This window comes from Elephas maximus, chromosome 3, assembly GCF_024166365.1.
Source record: "Elephas maximus indicus isolate mEleMax1 chromosome 3, mEleMax1 primary haplotype, whole genome shotgun sequence".
In the NCBI taxonomy this organism is placed as follows: Eukaryota; Metazoa; Chordata; class Mammalia; order Proboscidea; family Elephantidae; genus Elephas; species Elephas maximus.
This window is the reverse complement of record NC_064821.1, coordinates 72,859,251-72,877,200: the sequence shown is the minus strand read 5'-3', so window position 1 is coordinate 72,877,200 and position 17,950 is coordinate 72,859,251. Positions and strand designations below refer to the sequence as shown.

At 36.7% G+C, this 17,950-nt stretch overlaps 2 protein-coding genes across 2 annotated transcripts in view; both read left to right on the top strand.

Moving 5' to 3' along the window:
- Window positions 1–6,208, top strand: part of LOC126071298 (translation initiation factor IF-2-like) — an 18,656-nt gene extending 12,448 nt beyond the window's left edge. The window contains exon 3 of the mRNA XM_049875527.1: window positions 6,012–6,208. The gene's annotated coding sequence lies outside the window, so the exon portion shown is untranslated. The remainder of the gene's footprint in view (window positions 1–6,011) is intronic.
- On the top strand, window positions 6,022–17,950 carry PTP4A2 (protein tyrosine phosphatase 4A2). Its single transcript, XM_049878590.1, has 5 exons — window positions 6,022–6,715; window positions 8,874–8,966; window positions 12,739–12,869; window positions 14,237–14,311; window positions 15,516–17,950. The coding sequence occupies exons 1-5, from the start codon at window positions 6,620–6,622 to the stop codon at window positions 15,622–15,624; spliced, it is 504 nt and encodes a 167-aa protein (XP_049734547.1). The 5' UTR covers window positions 6,022–6,619; the 3' UTR covers window positions 15,625–17,950.

The window sequence follows — 17,950 nt, the reverse complement described above, 5'->3', positions numbered from 1 at the left end:
GTCAACTCCCTAGGACTGTAGTCATGGCGGGGAGGGGGACTAACATTAATTTGCATCTCTGAAATTTCAAGGAGCCAGATGTTGTCAGTTTGAATCCACCAGACGCTCCTTGGAAACCTTATGGGGCAGTTCTGCTCTGTCTTATAGGGTCTCTATGAGTTGGAATTGACTCAAAAGTAATGGGTTAGATGTATTTAATTTTGATTATAAATGAACCAAAATAGGTAGCACAGAGGAGGATAGTGCTGTTGTTTCTAGAGTGCTCTGATGAGCTGGGAGTAGGTCACAAAAGATGAATAAAATTTCAGTTTGAAACTAGTTAGCCAGAAGATGAGTTTTTAGTTAGTAGAGTTTTCTTTAGTGTTTAAGTCTTCAGACACTTTTTTTCTCAAATGGTCAAAATGTAGTAGATACAGTAGTACTTTACAGAGGAATTTCCATGTTATTCTTCCTTGATGGTTGAGAACATTGTACTGTTTTGTGATTAGTCTTTGAACATTAAGTTAGGCTTCTGTGAATTCTTCTAGTTTCTCAGGGTCATGGCTCTTTTTTCACAAAACTCATACCCAATCTGTGGATAAATCCTTTTGGGTTCTATCTCAAACTATTCCTTGAAACTGACCTTTTCTTATTCTCTTTACTGTTACTATCCTGGTCCAATCCACCATTATCTTTCTTGGATTATAGCAACAGGATCTCCCTGAGCACACCATTACCACTCCTGAAATCTGTCTCCACGTAGCAGCTGAGTGATCCTTTTAAAATGTAAGTTGTCATTCTTGCTTGAAACCTTCCAGTGGCTTCTCATTTTTATTAAAGTAAAAGCCGAAGTCCAAATAGTGGCCTATACCAAAACACAAACCTGTTGCCATTGAGTTGATTCAGACTCCTAGTGACTCTATAGGACAGAGTAGAACTGTCGCATAGGATTTCCGACGATTGGGTGGTGGATTCGAACTCCTGACGTTTTGGTTAGCAGAAGCTCTTAATCACTGTGCCAGAAGGGCTCCTGTGGCCTGCAAGGCTCTCTCTTATTTCTCTGATCTGCTCATTTCCTCGCTTTCTCTGATCCAGCAGCACTGGCCCTCCTTGCTCTTCCTAGAACACTCTAAGCATGTCCCCACCTCATAACCTTTGCTACAGTTAATCCTTCTGTCTAGAGTGTTCTTCCCTCAGATATCTACTTGGCTCACACCCCTAGGTCTTGCATAAAATGTCACCTTTTTTTTTTTCTTTCCAGTGAGGCCTTTCCTGATCACCTGTTTAAAATTGGAATCTCCCTCCTTTCTGGCACTGTTGATTCTCCTACTTTGCGTTTTTCTCCATAGCAGTGGCATATTTTATTTATTTGTTCCCACCGAAATGAGATAAGAATTGTTTTTTTTGTTTACTGCTCTTGCTGCACCTATAAGAATGCATGACATGTAGTATATATCCAGTAAATATTTGTTGAATTAGTAAATTCTTAACTAGCCAGATAGCGTAGAACATGTCTAGTTCTTCATGAAGATAAGTTCTTTACAGTTGATAGATAATTCATACTTATTTTAAGGGGAAGCGCCTGTTTCTTCACTGAAGTGAATTTGTTTTAGGAAAAAATGGTTGCAAAGTTTTAGTTTTATATACAATATGCTTTTATGTTGCCTGATTGTAGAAACCAAGCTGACTCAAATTTGCAAGACTTCCTGTAGAATTTCTGGTAAGAAAGCAACACAGTAAATGTATGCTTACTTGCTCTTTAGACTTTACTTTTAGATTTTACTTCCTTAGATTTAGAATTCTTTCACTGTGTGTTTATACTATAATGTGACTTTAATTTGAAAATATAAAGAGGGGATTTCTCAGTGGACGACTGAATGGGGCAGATTGATAGGATGTTTAAAAGGATGCCCAGTAAGATTGGGTTCCATTAAATGGAGCTACGTTATGTAGAAAGTTCCCTCACACCCTTGAATTCTCTGTTTTTATATTTGAACTTAGAATTATAGTAGCCAATGCAGGATGTAAATTTTACTCAGTTATTTCGTAGGCATAACAAAGAAAACAACTATCTTTCTGGAATGGTTTAGATATGGGCCTGCCTAGGGCAGAGGTACTAGCCCTCTTGAGGCTCTTTCTAATCCCATGATTATAGCACTGTTGAGAAAGTAGTTAAGTTACACAGGCAAGTCTCCTGGTTACAAACGAGATCTGTTCCTAAGTGTGTCTTCAAGTTGCATTTGTAGATAAGTCAGAACAGGTGCATATGGTTCTTATTTAGCCTCCTTTTAGTGCAAGAAAGGCTAGAAGCCTTTTCAGTGATCTAAAAGCTCCACTTGCAGCAAGTGAAGGTGATCATGATGAAAAATTTGTTGTGAGCAGGTTTGGTTCAGTCCTTTCAAAGTGAGGGCAAATTTATATAACATTAAAGGGCATGCATTAAGTGTAAGTCAGATGTTTGTAACCCGAGGACTTACTGTAAATCATTGCAGGGTTCTTTATCATCCTTTTTCATAAAAATTAAAAGTAAGATAATATGTGTACTTGGAAAAAAATGAAAAAGATTCGAAAGGTAAGCTAAATCATGCTCCTGACCTCTAGCCCTCCAGCTCAGCACCCCACCACTGCTATTAGTCTTTGTAATCTTCCAGATAGTCCATGTTTTTGAAAAATATATACAGTACTCACAAATATTTCTATAAAACTATTCGAATTGTTCTGCGCCTTGCTGTTTTTGCTTATTGGTGCCTTTAGTCATGTTTCCATATCAGTTCATATAGATCTGTTTTATTATTTTTAACCTCTGTGTATTTTCCACTTTAAGAATATTCTATAATAAAATAAATGATGGCTATTGTTTCATGCATTTTGACTTTTATGTAGGTAGATGTTAGCAGTAGAATATTAACACTGGACTTGCAACTGTTTCTAACATGCTGTTAGGTGCTGCCTAGTCGATGCCGGCTCAGTGACCATAAAGGACAGGGTAGAACTGGCCATAGGGTTTCCTAGCCTGTAATCTTTATGGGAGCAGATCACCAGGTCTTCTTTCCTGCAGAGCTTGCTGGTGGGTTAGAACCACTGACCTTTCAGTTAGCAGCCAAGTGCTTAACCATTGCACCACCAGGGCTCCTTGTTTCTAACACAGCCCTCTGCAAAGTTTTAAGTAGTCTCTGTTGTGTCATTGACTTAGTTTTACTGGCAGTGCACTATCTCAGTTTCATAGGCTGCTCAGTTGCTTTTCTTCCAGCTCTCCCTTTCTTCCTTCCCTCTATCCTGTCCCTTCCTTTTAATTTAAAAGGATTTGTCTGTCACAGACCATCCTTTCTAATCAGCGAAGTTATATTCTTTAGTTAAAAATCATTGGCTCGGAAATGGAAATATCCCCAATTCAACATTTTTAAAGTTAGATTCTGTAAAAGATAAAAAAGGTGGAGAGTACATTTGGATGCATATTTGAATTTGACTGCTGTTAGATGTTAAGTAAACTAGCCTCTTCTATCACCTAGTATATTAAAACAAAATTTTATTTTTACTTAAGTAGGTAGAGCAGAGTTAATACCAGACAGAAAACTTCAGAAGAATTTCCTCTAGGTGTACAGGTGCTGAGCTTACACTAAAACGTAGGGCTCTGCAACTTTTGAGTGCCTTCCAGCTGTGGTTGGTTGTTTATGACTTTTTACAGTCTGTTTGCTTTGCGTTCTTATGAGTGCCAAGGGAGTTAACATTAGTTTATCTGAATTGACAGGTGCATAGAATTTAACTGTTGATGCATAGTTGAACCCTTGGTGGGGGGGCGGGGAAGGGAACAGAAGCTTGCTTTTATTGTGTATCTGTTAGCATTGATAGAACATACTGTTTCCTTTGGCACAAATTTCTGGGGATCTCAGTATGGTGTTAAGAATTGAAAATGTGATAGTGAATTACCATCCCTGGAAGTAGTCTTCCAAAGTGAGTTCGGAGGAATAAAATGGGATAAACCTTGGCTCTGTTTGCTGAGTAGACAAACATTGGAGACTAGGTAGAAAACTTAATGCTAGAGCCATAACCTTTTAAGCCTGGCGATTACTACAATGCGGCTCTGTCAGTGCATTTCCTCAGCTGACATGTATTAGCTCTGATAACACCATTGAACCAAAGGGATTCAACCAGGTTAGAATTTCCTTGTGTTTTGCTCTGCACTGCATGCAGACCCTTGTTCTTTGAGTAGTTACTTTTATAATCTTCCCCCATTATAAGGTCACAGAGTTGCAGATGAACATGCAAAGAAATATTTGAAGAAAAGTTACACTTGCATGAAAAAGATTGGGTATCCTGGTACCTCCGTTAGTCTAAATTGAAGGAGAAATGAATAGGAAGTCAGGAGACCTGAGTTCTTGATCTGCTACTTAATTAGCAGTGTGATCTTAAGTAAGTCGTTTTAACCTCTCTGAACCCCGAATATCTTCATTTTTTTAAGAAAAAGAGGGTCAGAGTAATGGAGCTCTAATTTTCTCCTAGCTCTTAATAAAATTCCTTGACTGTGCAAGGAGTACACTATGAAATATTTTTCTTGCATAATCTAGGTGGCTTTGTTTGGGGTTACAGTTATCAGTTAAGAATGGTGGTGTGTATACTTTTGTTTTCTTAGTTTGAGTATAGTGTTTTTATAGTACTGGATAACACATTCTGCGGAGATTAATGGAAGTTCTCGGAATGCCATTTTGAATTGCTTGTGTATCTTTCATATTTTAGGAATGTTTTAGTTTTATATTTGTATCCATAGTAATATAATCACAAGTATGTGACTTATGAAATAAAATACCATAAGAATACCATAAAAAGAAGAATTGCAGGTATAAGAATAAGCTTGAAAGTTTGGAGGCCTAGGTTCTTTCTTATCGATCTCTATCTCAGTTTCTTCCTGAAAATGGTTCTGTAGTCATTCTTTTTCACGCCTTTTTCTATCTGACCACCTTCCTCTTTTTTAGAGACTTAAATAAGCATGTATTGGTGGCTCGGTGAAGAGGCAAGTGAAAGAACTAGACCTTGTCCAGGTTTTCAGAGGAATTTATGATTATGTTGACACTCTGACTGAGACAGCTATAAAGATTACTATGTTTTAAAGCAGCAGGCCTAAAATAATATTAAAAATTTTGGCACTTGTCTTTTCTTGCCTCGTTTTTTGTAGGAATTAATATTTGGGGAAGAGGAAAGCTGTGTGAGTCAGTGACCTTTCGATGCTTTTGTATTCCTAAGGCAGTGATGTGAGAAATAGTAAAAACCTTAACTGAACAAAAAACAAAAAGGTGGGATTTATACAATAGTTGAGTCAGTAGGCATTATGGTACATTGGAAAGAACACTGGATTAACAGAAACTTGTGTTTTTTTTTTTGTGTGTGTGTTTGAATTTAGGTTCAACTAATCCATTGTGTGACCATAGACAAGTCATTTCACTTCTCTGACCCTCTTCCTCATTTCTCATGGGTAGTAACATCTACTCAGAATTGTAAGGAAACGTAGATAATATTTTGGAAGTACGTTGTGAACTCACATCATAATTGGGGGCCAGCGTATATACTTTGAATAGAAAGAATTTTCAATCCTTGGAGGAGAATTTTGGTAAATAGCCTTTACCTATTCATAGATACACCATATGTAAGTAAAGAGTGTTATGAGAAAGTTCTTACCATTAAAGCAGAAAAACAAGGAGATCGTTGGGCACTTTATGAATAGAGTCCATGGAAGGAAGGCTTCTTTAAGTTACTGGCCTTAATCATTTAAAAATGACTTGAATTAGAAATATCTTACCATCCCAGGAACTTTGTTGAGTCCAGTTTTGAAGAAAAAAAAAAAAAAACCAGACACACTTGATTTTCGAATCTCTGATTTTTGAAAACTCTTTACATAGTTCTTAGATGGCAGAATTTAGACTTGGTCATGTTTCAGACGTCTACACTTAGAACAAATGCGTTCTTTACTTCTGGCATTGTGTTTACTATGCTGTCAACCTCCAGTTCATTTTACTTATGCTTCCCTCCCCTCCCCCCAGGTTTTTCGTTGGAATATACGCTGCACATTTATGGCGATTCTGAGTGTGAGGGCAGACTTCTGCCAGGCTCAGCACAGCATTTTCGCTGACAAGTGAGCTTGGGGGTTCTATGTGCCATAATTAACCTTGCCTTGAAGACTCCGGACACCGAGACTGGCCTCAGAAATAGTTGGCCTTTTTTTTTTTTTTTTTTTGTTAATTGCAAGCATATTTCTTTTAATGACTCCAGTAAAATTAAGCTTCAAGTAAACAAAGGTGGAAAGCGACCTACACTTTTAACTTGTCTCACTAGTGCCTAAATGTAGTAAAGGCTGCTTAAGTTTTGTATGTAGTTGGATTTTTTTGGAGTCCGAAGGTATCCATCTACAGTCATTGTGGCCCAAGTTGAATTTGGATTCGAGTGGATTCTAAATACTTCTGCTTATCTGGAAGAGAGAAGCTTCTTAAGGAATAAACAAGTTGAATAGAGAAAACACTGATCGATAATAGGCATTCTAGTGGTCTTTTTGATGTTTTCTGCTGTGAAACATTTCAAGATTTATTGATTTTTTTTTTTCATTTCCCCCATCACACTCACACACACGCACGCTCACTTTTTATTTGCCATAATGAACCGTCCAGCCCCTGTGGAGATCTCCTATGAGAACATGCGTTTTCTGATAACTCACAACCCTACCAATGCTACCCTCAACAAGTTCACAGAGGTAAGATTGTAGCATGGTCTACCTTTTAAATTGATTTATTGGTTAAAATCTCATTAAAAATTAATGCCATTATAAAGAAATCTGGAGCCCTGGTGGCACAGTGGTTAGGAGCTTGGCTGCAGTTCGAATCTACCAGTCGCTCCTCAGGAACCACATGGGGCAGTTCTGATCTGTCCTGTAGGGTCACACTGAGTTGGAATCGACTCAACCACAACAGGTTTTATAAAGAAATCTCATATTACAAAGCCATTTACTTTGGTGATTGGCATGTGGATGGTTATATTAACAATCCTTGGTTGAACTGGGTTGAATTTGTAGCAGCGGATTTTTAAAAGAAGAGCATTTTTAGAATTTTGCAGAATTTTAGAGATTATTTATGAGTCAGAATCGACTCGACAGCAACGGGTTTTGTGGTTTTAGAGATTAGTACCATATTTTTTCTTGTATCCTTTCTACATTTGTCAGCAGTTCTTTTGTCATACTTTCAAATAATAAAAATAACATTTATTGAATACTTAGTATGTATCAGGTAGTATGTATTGTAATTAATTTTATGCATTGTATCATTTATTCTCACAATAACCCTATGAAATATAGGTACCATTATTCTCTCCCTCTTATAGATGACGAAACTGAACTTCAGAACAATTTAGTAATTTGCCTAAAGGTGCACAGTAAGTGAAAGAACAGGGATACTTAACTGGTCTCAGACGTTGAAGCCCGTGTCCTACCCCAGATATTCTAATTGCCTTGGTAAAGAGCCATCCCAAAACTATGTAGCAACAGTAATCATCATATATACGGCTGAGAAAACTTGAGGAATGAAAAGGTGTTAGGTAGCATTTTTTATTTGATTTCTTTTGCTTTATCTATGGAGTAAACTTAGAGGTGGGCTTCTAAGCCCATCCCTCTCATTTTACAGATGAAATGAAAGAGGTTTTGATTTGCTTAAGGTCATGAATACTTACCATGAAAAATTCTACCATAACCTTTCAATGAATAGTTACTATGGAGTTCATTTTAATGGAATTTTTAGTGGCATTTTGAAACCTGTTTTTAAAATTCCTGACTCAATATAATACTTAAACTTTCCTGAGTGTCTAGTATAAGGAGGCTTTTCTGTGAAAGGTCCTTTAGCAATTAAAATAACTTTACTGTTAGATAACTAAATGGTGGACACTTGCAGGGATATCACTGTTCCTGCTTATTTATACCTGTAATTCCTTAAGCTTCTTAACTTTGTGTACACAGTGTGCAAGTTGACTCCAGGCCTGTATGCCCTCAGGTTGTTCAGTCACCTTTAAGCCTGCCTGAATTATGGGATACTATTTTCAGCTTCTGGATTCCTTGGCTATAGACTCCAAAAGTGGCAGAGGCCACTGTCCTGCAACTATAAAAAGATGTTGGTGGCCCTGTAGAAAGGGTTTTAAGGGAGCAAGGCTTCTGGCTATAATTGTGTTAGCTAGCTTTTTAATATAATACCATTTTTTTCCTTTCAATTTCAAAACTACTTTTATTGTTTCTTTAAGAAATTATTAAGTGCTTATTACATAAAAATCAGAAGATACAGATTAGCAAAAAGACAATTTAAAAACACCTGACTCTTTATACCTGGCTTCCAGGTGTTTTTCTGTGCATATACGTGTGTATTTATAAGTAAGCGTATAAACAGGATCACACTGTATGTTAAAAAAAATCATCTCCCCAACCTCTCTAGGATTTTTTAAATAGCCATTATAGTATTCTGCTGTATGGATGTACCATAATTTACTTAATCATTCCCCTGATTTTGGACAATGTTGTTTTCACTTTTTTGCCATTCTAAACAGCTGTGGTGAATATGCTGGCACCTGAATTTTTATGTATATCTTTAATTATTTGATTAGTGTAAAGTCCCAGAATTGGAATTTCTAGAGCAAAGTATATATGCACTTTTAAAGTTTTGTGTTACACTCTCAGTTTGCCCTGTAGAAACGTGAGTCTTCTTCATAATCCCATGGACAGTGCATACATGTCTTTTGCTGAAATGAGAATTATTATTTTGATCTTTGTCTATTTAATAGGATAAGAATGATATCTTGTTTCAATTTATAATGGTAATTTCTGAAGCTCTGGTTGCAGATTCCAAAAGCAAGTCCCTTTGTTTTTCTTTATAAAGGAACTTAAGAAGTATGGAGTGACAACTTTGGTTCGAGTTTGTGATGCTACGTATGATAAAGCTCCAGTTGAAAAAGAAGGAATCCACGTTCTAGTGAGTGTGTAATGTTTTAATTTTTCACCTCAAACAAGTTGTACCTTTCAAACATAAAAGCGAATTTATTAATTTTGACTTTTAAGCTTATTATAATAGGAGATGGTGTTCATGGCAATCTTTTAAAATTTCTTTTGATTAATAATTTGGCAGTTTTATTCATTGTGCCCTTAAACTTTGCAGTTGTAGAGTATTTTCAACACATAAAAAGCAAAATTTAGTATACGCTTATTTCAAGATAATAGTAATTTTCATTTTCTTTTCTTTAGGAAACTAATGCAATACTTAGTTTTTGTTTCCAGGATACTGGTTTGAATCTAATTGGAAGTAATTTCCATCAGACCTTTTTTTTTTTTTAATATGCTTAAGGTGAAAGTTTACACAGCAAATTAGGTTCCCATTTAACAATTCTACACAAATTGTTGAGTGGTACTGGTTACATTTTTCACAATGTGTCATCATTCTCATTCATTCTGTTCAGGTTGTACCATTTCCAGCACTCTAGTTTCACTGTCCCCTTACCTTCTCATCTTTGCTGTAGAGTAATTTTTGACCATTTGGTTTCATTTAGGGGATATTTTAAAAGAGCTCATTATTCACGGATGATATTCGTAATTTTATGAGGCAGTCTGTTATTTAGCTAAAAGGTGACCTCAAGGGATAAATTTTGGTTTAAGGTTTAAAAAGTATCTCAGGGTGGTAGTCTCAGGGAGTCCTCTAGTCTCAACTGGTCCAGTATGTCTGAACTTTTCTAGAATTTGAGTTCTGTTCCACATTTTTCTCCTGTTGTATCAGAATCCATGTATTGCAGCCCTAGTCAGAACGGTTGGTAGTGGTAGCTGGGCACCATCTAGTTCTTCTGGTCTCAGGGTAGATGAGACCATGATTTGTGAAGAGTATTAATACTGCAGACCGCTTTCTTTTCTGAGTCTTTGGTTTCCTTCTTTCTCTTTTTTTCTGGATGAGTAGAGACCAGTAGTTGTATCTTAGATGGCCACTAGCAAGCTTTAAGATTCCAGACACTACTCATCACACTGCAATGTAGAACCCACCAGATGCTCTTCAGTTTCTGATGGACATACTCCCCCGCTTTGCAAGTAAAAGATTAATTACTTAATATTTTGTGGATAACTTCGGTGGGGAGGAGGGGAGGTAGGAAAAAATGGTAAGGAAAAGACAACTGTAGAGTAATCCATATAGTTCTGATACTTTTTTGTAGGTTTCTGAGAAGTTTGTATGTGATTAGATTTCTTTCATAGTTCAGTTAGTTCAATTGGATCATAAAGTGATTGGAATTATTTCAAATTATGCTTTTAGTACTTAAATATGCTGATTCATTATAGGATAGAAACAGAAGCCTCAGATTAGGTAAAAGATTTCTATACCTTCTTCCCTTAAATAGTTGTCTAAATTGCAGGAGCAACTTTTAGAAGGATGTAATGAAATGACCTTATAATCTTAGGTGTCTTAAAGCTATTCGATTTGATTGTGGGAAGGCAAGGCAGTACGAAGAGACCTGAGAGTTCTCAAGTAGTTAGATAGGAGGAAATTAATAAGGACCTATTGGTACAAGGTTATGTTCCTACTTTGTATTGATAGGTAGTTCTGTACATGTTATTACATTGGTCAGTGGTTGGGAAGGCAGTTCATGCAAAGAGAATAAATGTCCTGTTGGTAAGGCAGTGGCTTCATAGCTGATAAAATTTCCTCACCTGCTGGTGAAAAAACATAAAAACTGAATAGCTGAACATCATATTTTTTTAAAAATGTGCTTTAGTAATATGGCATGGTGATAATTTGCTTGCATTCCCATTTCTAAATGATGTTAAGGTCCCTGGGTTGGGAATTGCTAGGGATTATTTTAAACGTGTAAAGTGCAGCCATCTTTAAAAAAGACAAAACAATTTAAACTTCTGAAACTGAGCTGAATGCAAGTTCTTGTGCTGTGAGAATGTTCTTCAGTGGGCAGATGAGAAGTCAGTTTGTTGGACAGATGACAGGGTGAGAAAATGAACTGCAGATTGACCCATGGTCTGTTTGAATCAGTAATGTTGGTGCACACCTTTGTGAAATAGAAATTAACTAAAGAACTTGAACTCCTTTGTAGAAGATAGTGGTAGGTCTGAGATTTATTCCAGGCCTTTAAGTCTAGGTTTTTGTTTTATTTTGTTTTAAATAGCTGTGATATCAGATAAAATTAAAGGTCTAACATAAGCTTGGAAAAAAAAGGAAATTTAGAGTTAAGTCTGGAATTTCTTTCCTTTTCCCAGTCATAGAGATTTTAAGATAGTATACTTTCACTAGGTGAAGAGGGTTTGGGGCACTCGACTATAAGAGAATATCCCAAAAATAAGACCTTTTAGTCCTTTGAATGTTCTTGCAAATCTGAGACACATTGGAATAATGGTGAACTATTGGTGTTTTCAGCAGTGTCAGTTTGAGGTCCAGATGCTTCTAAACTAGTACTTTAATGACTTTTTTGATAGAAATTCCTCATATAAGTAAGTGAAGTATGTTTTCTGGAGTTGTTTCTTAACTAGGTATATTTTAGGGAGTATTAGAGGAAGAAACCTCTCAACTAAGCTGCCTGCTGGTTTTATTGCCATTTACAGTCAAACTCTGGAATAGTGACATTTATTATAACGATAGCCATGACAGCCCTTTAATTATTGGGTGTGGTTGGTAGGCAAATGTGATGTGCTGTCCTGGCTAATTAGTTACATGAAGGGTTCTAGTAGTGCCGATAACGACTGCAGAGTCAATTTAGTGCTGTCACTTTTTTCTTTTCTTCTCTAGTATCTTAATGTATTCCTATTCAGCCTTATTGGAGTACTTATATTTTTAAAAAATTCCCAGTGTTCTTACATTTCTTTCCCTTAAGCTAGATGGGAGAGAGGGTATGTAAAATGTGCATTTCCCCTTCCTTTCTTCAAAGCTGATTTATGTTGCTTTCTTATTACCGCCTGCTGGGTAGCAAGTTCGGTAAACCCCTGACGGTACTGTGAATACATGGGGTTTGTCTTAATTGAAAGACAGCCAAAGTCATGAATACAAAGTCTGTTTTTTTTTTTGCTCAGGATCCTATCTTGTGGCATTGTGCTTGTTGAGTGGGATATGTTTAATGTAGGCAGGGCTTTAAAAATATTTGGCATTGGTGCTTTTTTTTTTTTTTAATGCATGAACACAAAGATGGTAGTATGTTCCTGTTATGATCTCCTAACTATTGAAAATTTCCTGTCAACCTTTCTCCAAAGAAAAGCTGTCATAACTTAGAGCCATCTGGAGGATAATCCTCAAAAATATTTATAGACATCAGTGAAACACTAGTTGGTACACTTTTTTGTCAGAGTGGACTTTAAAATCATATTTATATGTATTGCATCCTCTCTTACTTTGCCTTGGCTTCAATTACAGTTTTTTCTATTATATTTAATTAGTACCGTACTTGGGTATAATATTTGGGAGACCACTAGCTTCTTACACTCTGATAAAAAAGATTTCTGTACAGCAAAATAACCCCATGCCGACGCTTACAATACTGACTACACTTCATAAAAAAAAAAAAAAGAGAGAGAAGGCTAGTTTATTTGGCAAGCTTGAATTTAGACCTTGAACTGTATTTCAGTAGCAACCAGAACTATGTTTTTAAGAAAATGTATTAATGGTACAGTTAAAATTAGGCCTGCCTTGTGTACTATGTGCAGCTATTGAGCATTAGGATGTTAATCCTATAGAAAATACCAATTTAATATAAAAGCTCTTTTCTTTCCAGGATTGGCCATTTGATGATGGAGCTCCACCCCCTAATCAGATAGTAGATGATTGGCTAAACCTATTAAAAACCAAATTTCGTGAAGAGCCAGGTTGCTGTGTTGCAGTGCATTGTGTGGCAGGATTAGGAAGGTAGGTTCTTACCATTTTGTCTGTGAGTTCATTATCGTGCCTGAGTAAGTCAGCTGAAAATTTCACTTTGGTATTTATTATATTAAATAATGAATTGCCTGAAAGGAAGAGAAGTGAGAGTAAAAACTGGCGTACTGATTTCTCAAAGCAGCTTTTTGTTTTATCTCGTCTGATTCTGATGCCATAGTGGGTTTAATGGGTGATGGTTCAGAAGTTGTTTTGAACCTGATTTAATGTAATTACCTTATTTTGAGCTAAAAATACAGTTGTAATTCAGTATGTTTTCTTCTCCTTCTCCTTTCAAGTCATCAAAGGTTCAGGTCATTGAAATGGGCAACAAAATTAAGGTCATTTCAGAGTTCTGAGGATCTGTACACGGTTTATTCTTGAAGTGAGATGAGTGAGAGTTATTAGGTAGAGAGCAGATAGCTGAACTTTAAACTCTTGGGAAGGAGATGTAGGAAGAACGAGAATTGACTTTGATTTTAAAACCGTTTTTCTCTAGCATTGCTTGGAATGGTGTTGCAGCAGTCAGCAGCAGCAGATTAAATGCCAATTTATGATGTGCACTTTGACTCAAAACATTAGTGCAGGGAGCTGTTGTTGCCTCTAGGTAGTGGTGACTCAGGCTATTAGCTCTGCTCAGCCCTTTTGTTTGCTGTTTTCCTTTTTTGCCATTTTGTATAGTACATTTTCTTAAGGGTCAGAATTTTCAGTCTATCCTGAAGCTGAGGGTGGTGTTCTGTTGGGGCAATTTTATAACCAGTAGCTATCCAGTTAGGTAATCCAAAGTTGGTGCCCTGTAATTACTATTTTAAAAAACATTATTACCTTTGTCAGAGTTTTAAAAGATATACTTAATAGAGGACTGTTCCTAGTTAATCCCTGGCACTTTCCTAGCTCACCAAAAGGATTTTGTTAAAGAAGTCTGTCTAGCACTTTTTTGGTATTTGATGAGGAAATGATACTAAAATTGATTGGGAATGAAAATACTGAGGCACTCGAGATAAATAAATTTGGTCATTTATTTTGCTGTGATAATGGTTAGAGACCAGAGAAGAATTTTTGATTGATACATGATGATGAGAAGATTTTTTATGTCATGTGGTGGTGTTTTAAAGAGTAAAAATCTCTAAATATAGGGTTAGAGTTTAGTGCTTTACTAAAAATAGAAAATACCATAGAATCTATAATGATAGAGATTTTTTACTGTAGGAAAAAAAATCAAATGTTTTTGTATACAGGAGAAAGGAAGGCTCCAAGCTTAACTTTGCTTTGGTAATATGTAATCTATGGTCTCTTTTTTTTTTTTTAAGTCTTTAATTGTAAAGATACTTGAACATTTGCAAATGGGTTTCTCTCTGCAGGGCACCTGTGTTGGTTGCACTTGCTTTGATTGAGTGTGGAATGAAGTATGAAGATGCAGTTCAGTTTATAAGAGGGTGAGTATGGAGTTTTATGTTCAGAAACATAAAGTAAGATCATACTGGAAGAATTTTGGAAAATATCCAATTGTTGTATAGGATAATTTGCTGTTTTTGGCTTAAAACATTACTTGAAGATATAAAAAAGAGCAAGTGTAAAGAGACTCAGAATACTACTGGCTCCCGGATTTAAAGTTTTTCTAATTTGGGCCTAATATATGTCCAGTATATTATTTGAATATCTAGGAGTCTTGAAAATGAATAGCTAGGTAGTAGAGTCTCATTGCTCTAGTGTCCCTTTTCATGGATGTCCAAAATACTTTGCAAATGTAATTCTTAATATCCCTTAATATTACTGAGAGGCAGGGAAAAGTCTACAGAGTGAGCAGTTAATCACTGGGGATTCTTAAATGACCTGTTCAGGCACAAAATCAAGGTGGTGGTGCCCAGACAGAATTTTGGCATCAGTCTGGAATAATGGGTCATGCTATTTTGTTGTTCAGAATTCTTTGGCAATTTTTCCCTTTCCCTTTCAACTCTTCTGTTTTTTTAAAAAAAGACTATTTGTGACAAAACTAAAAAAACCAAACCTGTTGTCATCAAGTTGATTCTGACTCAGAGCAGCCCTATAGGACAGAGTAGAACTGGTGCCCCATAAGGTTCTCAAGGAGCGGCTGGTGAATTCGAACTGCCGACCTTTTGATTAACAGCTGAGCTCTTAACCCCTGTGCCACAAGGGCTCTATTTGTGACACTGTTTGTGACAGAGGGCATTAAATATATGGTAGCAGCTCTAGGAACATATTTCAAAGATTGCTGTGTATGTATTTTGAGCAAGCTTCTTTATCTTAGTATTGTTTTCTTTAACACCCTAAATCTTTGCTACTAATTCTAATCTGAAAAATATGTTACTCTGTTTGGGAAGAGAATAGTCAGCTATCTATGGATAAATCATTCTGATCTTTATTAAACCGTTAATAGACAGACTAGTTTTTTTTAGTGAGAGTCAGTAAAAAAGATATGTTTATTCCTTTTAGGAGGGTTCAGAAAGTTCATGTTTCAAATGAGCTATTTCAATTTAAAAAATGGTGTGGTATGGGAACTATGCTGGTTTTCAGCTATGTAGAGTTAGTTAGAAAGGTGTTAGGCCCTAAAGAATGCATTCCAGTGAATCAGGCCGCTTCTTTTTTTACACGATAAAATTTTCATTCTTGTGTTTTCAGAAAACGGCGGGGAGCATTCAATTCCAAACAGCTGCTTTACCTGGAGAAATACCGACCTAAGATGCGATTACGCTTCAGAGATACCAATGGGCATTGCTGTGTTCAGTAGAAGTGTAAACAAAGGCTGACTTGATGGTGGCATTTAGAGGGGGAACTCTTGGTACCTGGAAATGTGAATCTGGAATCTTAACTGTGTCATCAAAGTAGTGATGGATTCAGTACTTCTCAACCACTCTCTTAATGATTGGATAAAAAGCAAACAAGAAATCCTTCTGTAACGTAAATAAAATGTGTAAGAAAAGAAAAAGAGAAAGGAAAGAGGGATTAATTCAGCGAAGGATGATTTTGCTAGTGTTGGAGTTTGAATTTCTGCCAGGATTGAATTATTTCAAAATCTTCTTTTTTTTAACTTTTACAAAATAGGTCTCTAAGGAAAACCAGCAAAACATTAGCCTGTGCAGAGCCATCTGTTTGGGGAGCACGCTCTTCCACTATGCTTGGCACATAGATCTCCCTGTGGCGGAATTTCTTTTTTTTTTTTTTTAAGTGGGGTTATATTTTTCCCCATCTCTTCTTCTTTCTCCTTAGCCCTGCCCCCCTCCCCCCCCACCCCATACAAGGTGTAAATGGACTAGGAGAAGTCCTTGTTGCTGTAGATGTGTGCGCAGTCTGGCAGCCTTAAGCCCGCTCGGGCACTTTTAGAAAAAAAAAAAAAAAAGCAGTGGCATATATGTTATATGATCCAGGTGTTTTTAGTCTTCACTGATGATGGGGTATTCACGTTAGTTTCTTTTTCTGAAAACCCTATCCAACATTAGGCAAGGTAGCCAAGAGCATTCTTGTTTTGGTAAATTAAAAATTAGTGGGGAAATATTTTAAGAGAGGAGTCTCTTTTCTCCAGAACTTAGCTGAGTCAAATTCTTCCCTTTTTCAACCAATAAAGCTAAGTGGGTAGCTCAGAAACCTTTGTTTTCTGAAGGGAGGACTCCAGGTCATCACTAAAGGAGTGTCCAGGCAGAGTTAGCACACTTTCTACACCTCGTAGAATTGTGGGCTGTAGCATTACTCTGATTTTCTGTCTAACGTTGTCAGAGAATGCTGGTAGTTCAAATTTTTTATTTAGGACTGATTTATACTCTGAGTTTTCAGAAACGGTCAAAGGAGTAGCAACAAAGACTCAATATTTTGGACCTGAGAAATGCCTGTGATGGGTATTTTCCTTATTGCCCCCTATATGTACAGTTCAGCTTTACCACTGATTGCCTTGTTACTTTCTTACTAGGTTCTTTTTGAGATTAAAAAAAAAAAAAAAAAGAAATCGCTGGCTCAAAACCAACAATGCCTAGTGAGTATGTGTCCACAGGCCATAACAGGGTAGAAGAAAAACATAGAGCAACCCAACGAGTAGCAAAGACACTGTGTTGCTTGTGAAGTGGTGTAGTAGTGTTTTTACAGTTTCTTTACTGGGTTCAATGTGCTAATCTAGACGCACTGTTTTTCTGCCCCTTTGCAGGGGCAGTTGTGACTGGGCTGCATTGACAAAACAAGTTGAGGGGCACCATCAGGGGCTCTTGCACTCTTTTCACCTAAATATTACATATTAATAGTGCTCTGTTTTAAGGCTCTGAATACAGGCTTAGGGTCGTCTTGTCCTGCTGGAATTTGCTGTGCAGAGCCATAAACTTCCCATTTTTTTAGGATCAGCTAGGCCAGTAGGAATGGACTGGGACCGTGTCTCACACTGATGATACCTCAGATGTTGGCCGGCTATGTGAACTGCCTATTTCCTGTTGCCGGAGTTGTTTTGATTTTAACTAAATGCAAATGTGTAGATTTTCTTCTCCCCATCCCAGAAAACAAAACAAAATAATGCTTTTTGAAATTGTTTCTAGGATTTTAAAGTGAAAAATGATGGTACTATCCAAAATTCTTTATTTCAGAACATGACAGTAGATTCTTTTAACATAGGCTAAAGATCAAAATGACATACCCTCTAAGCTCTGATGTCTAATGTCTATTGACTCCAAGATTTTTGGTCAATACCATAACAAACCTTTCTCCTTTGACATGCTCTGATTTTTGTGGAGTTGGGGGATGGTGTGTGTGTGTGTGTGCAGCGTCCATCAGCATCAGTGCCTGCCTGAGTTAGGAAAATGACATTCCTGGTTCTGTGTGAGATGGGTGTATAAAGCAACATTAAACATTAGCCCTCATTTTTGTTTTAAATTACAGACTAATGTTAATTGTTCTCAGAACTGGATTTTTTTTTTCCTCAAAATTAAAAGTTTTTTTTCTTTTGGATTTAATGAAGTATTGCTAGCTGAAGCCAGTTTGACATGGTGAGAGAGATGTCAGACTGATGAGAGGTGTGCAGCCTGATTTGAAACCAAACCCTGAACCCCTTTAAAGAACAATAAATCATATTTTACATGCTC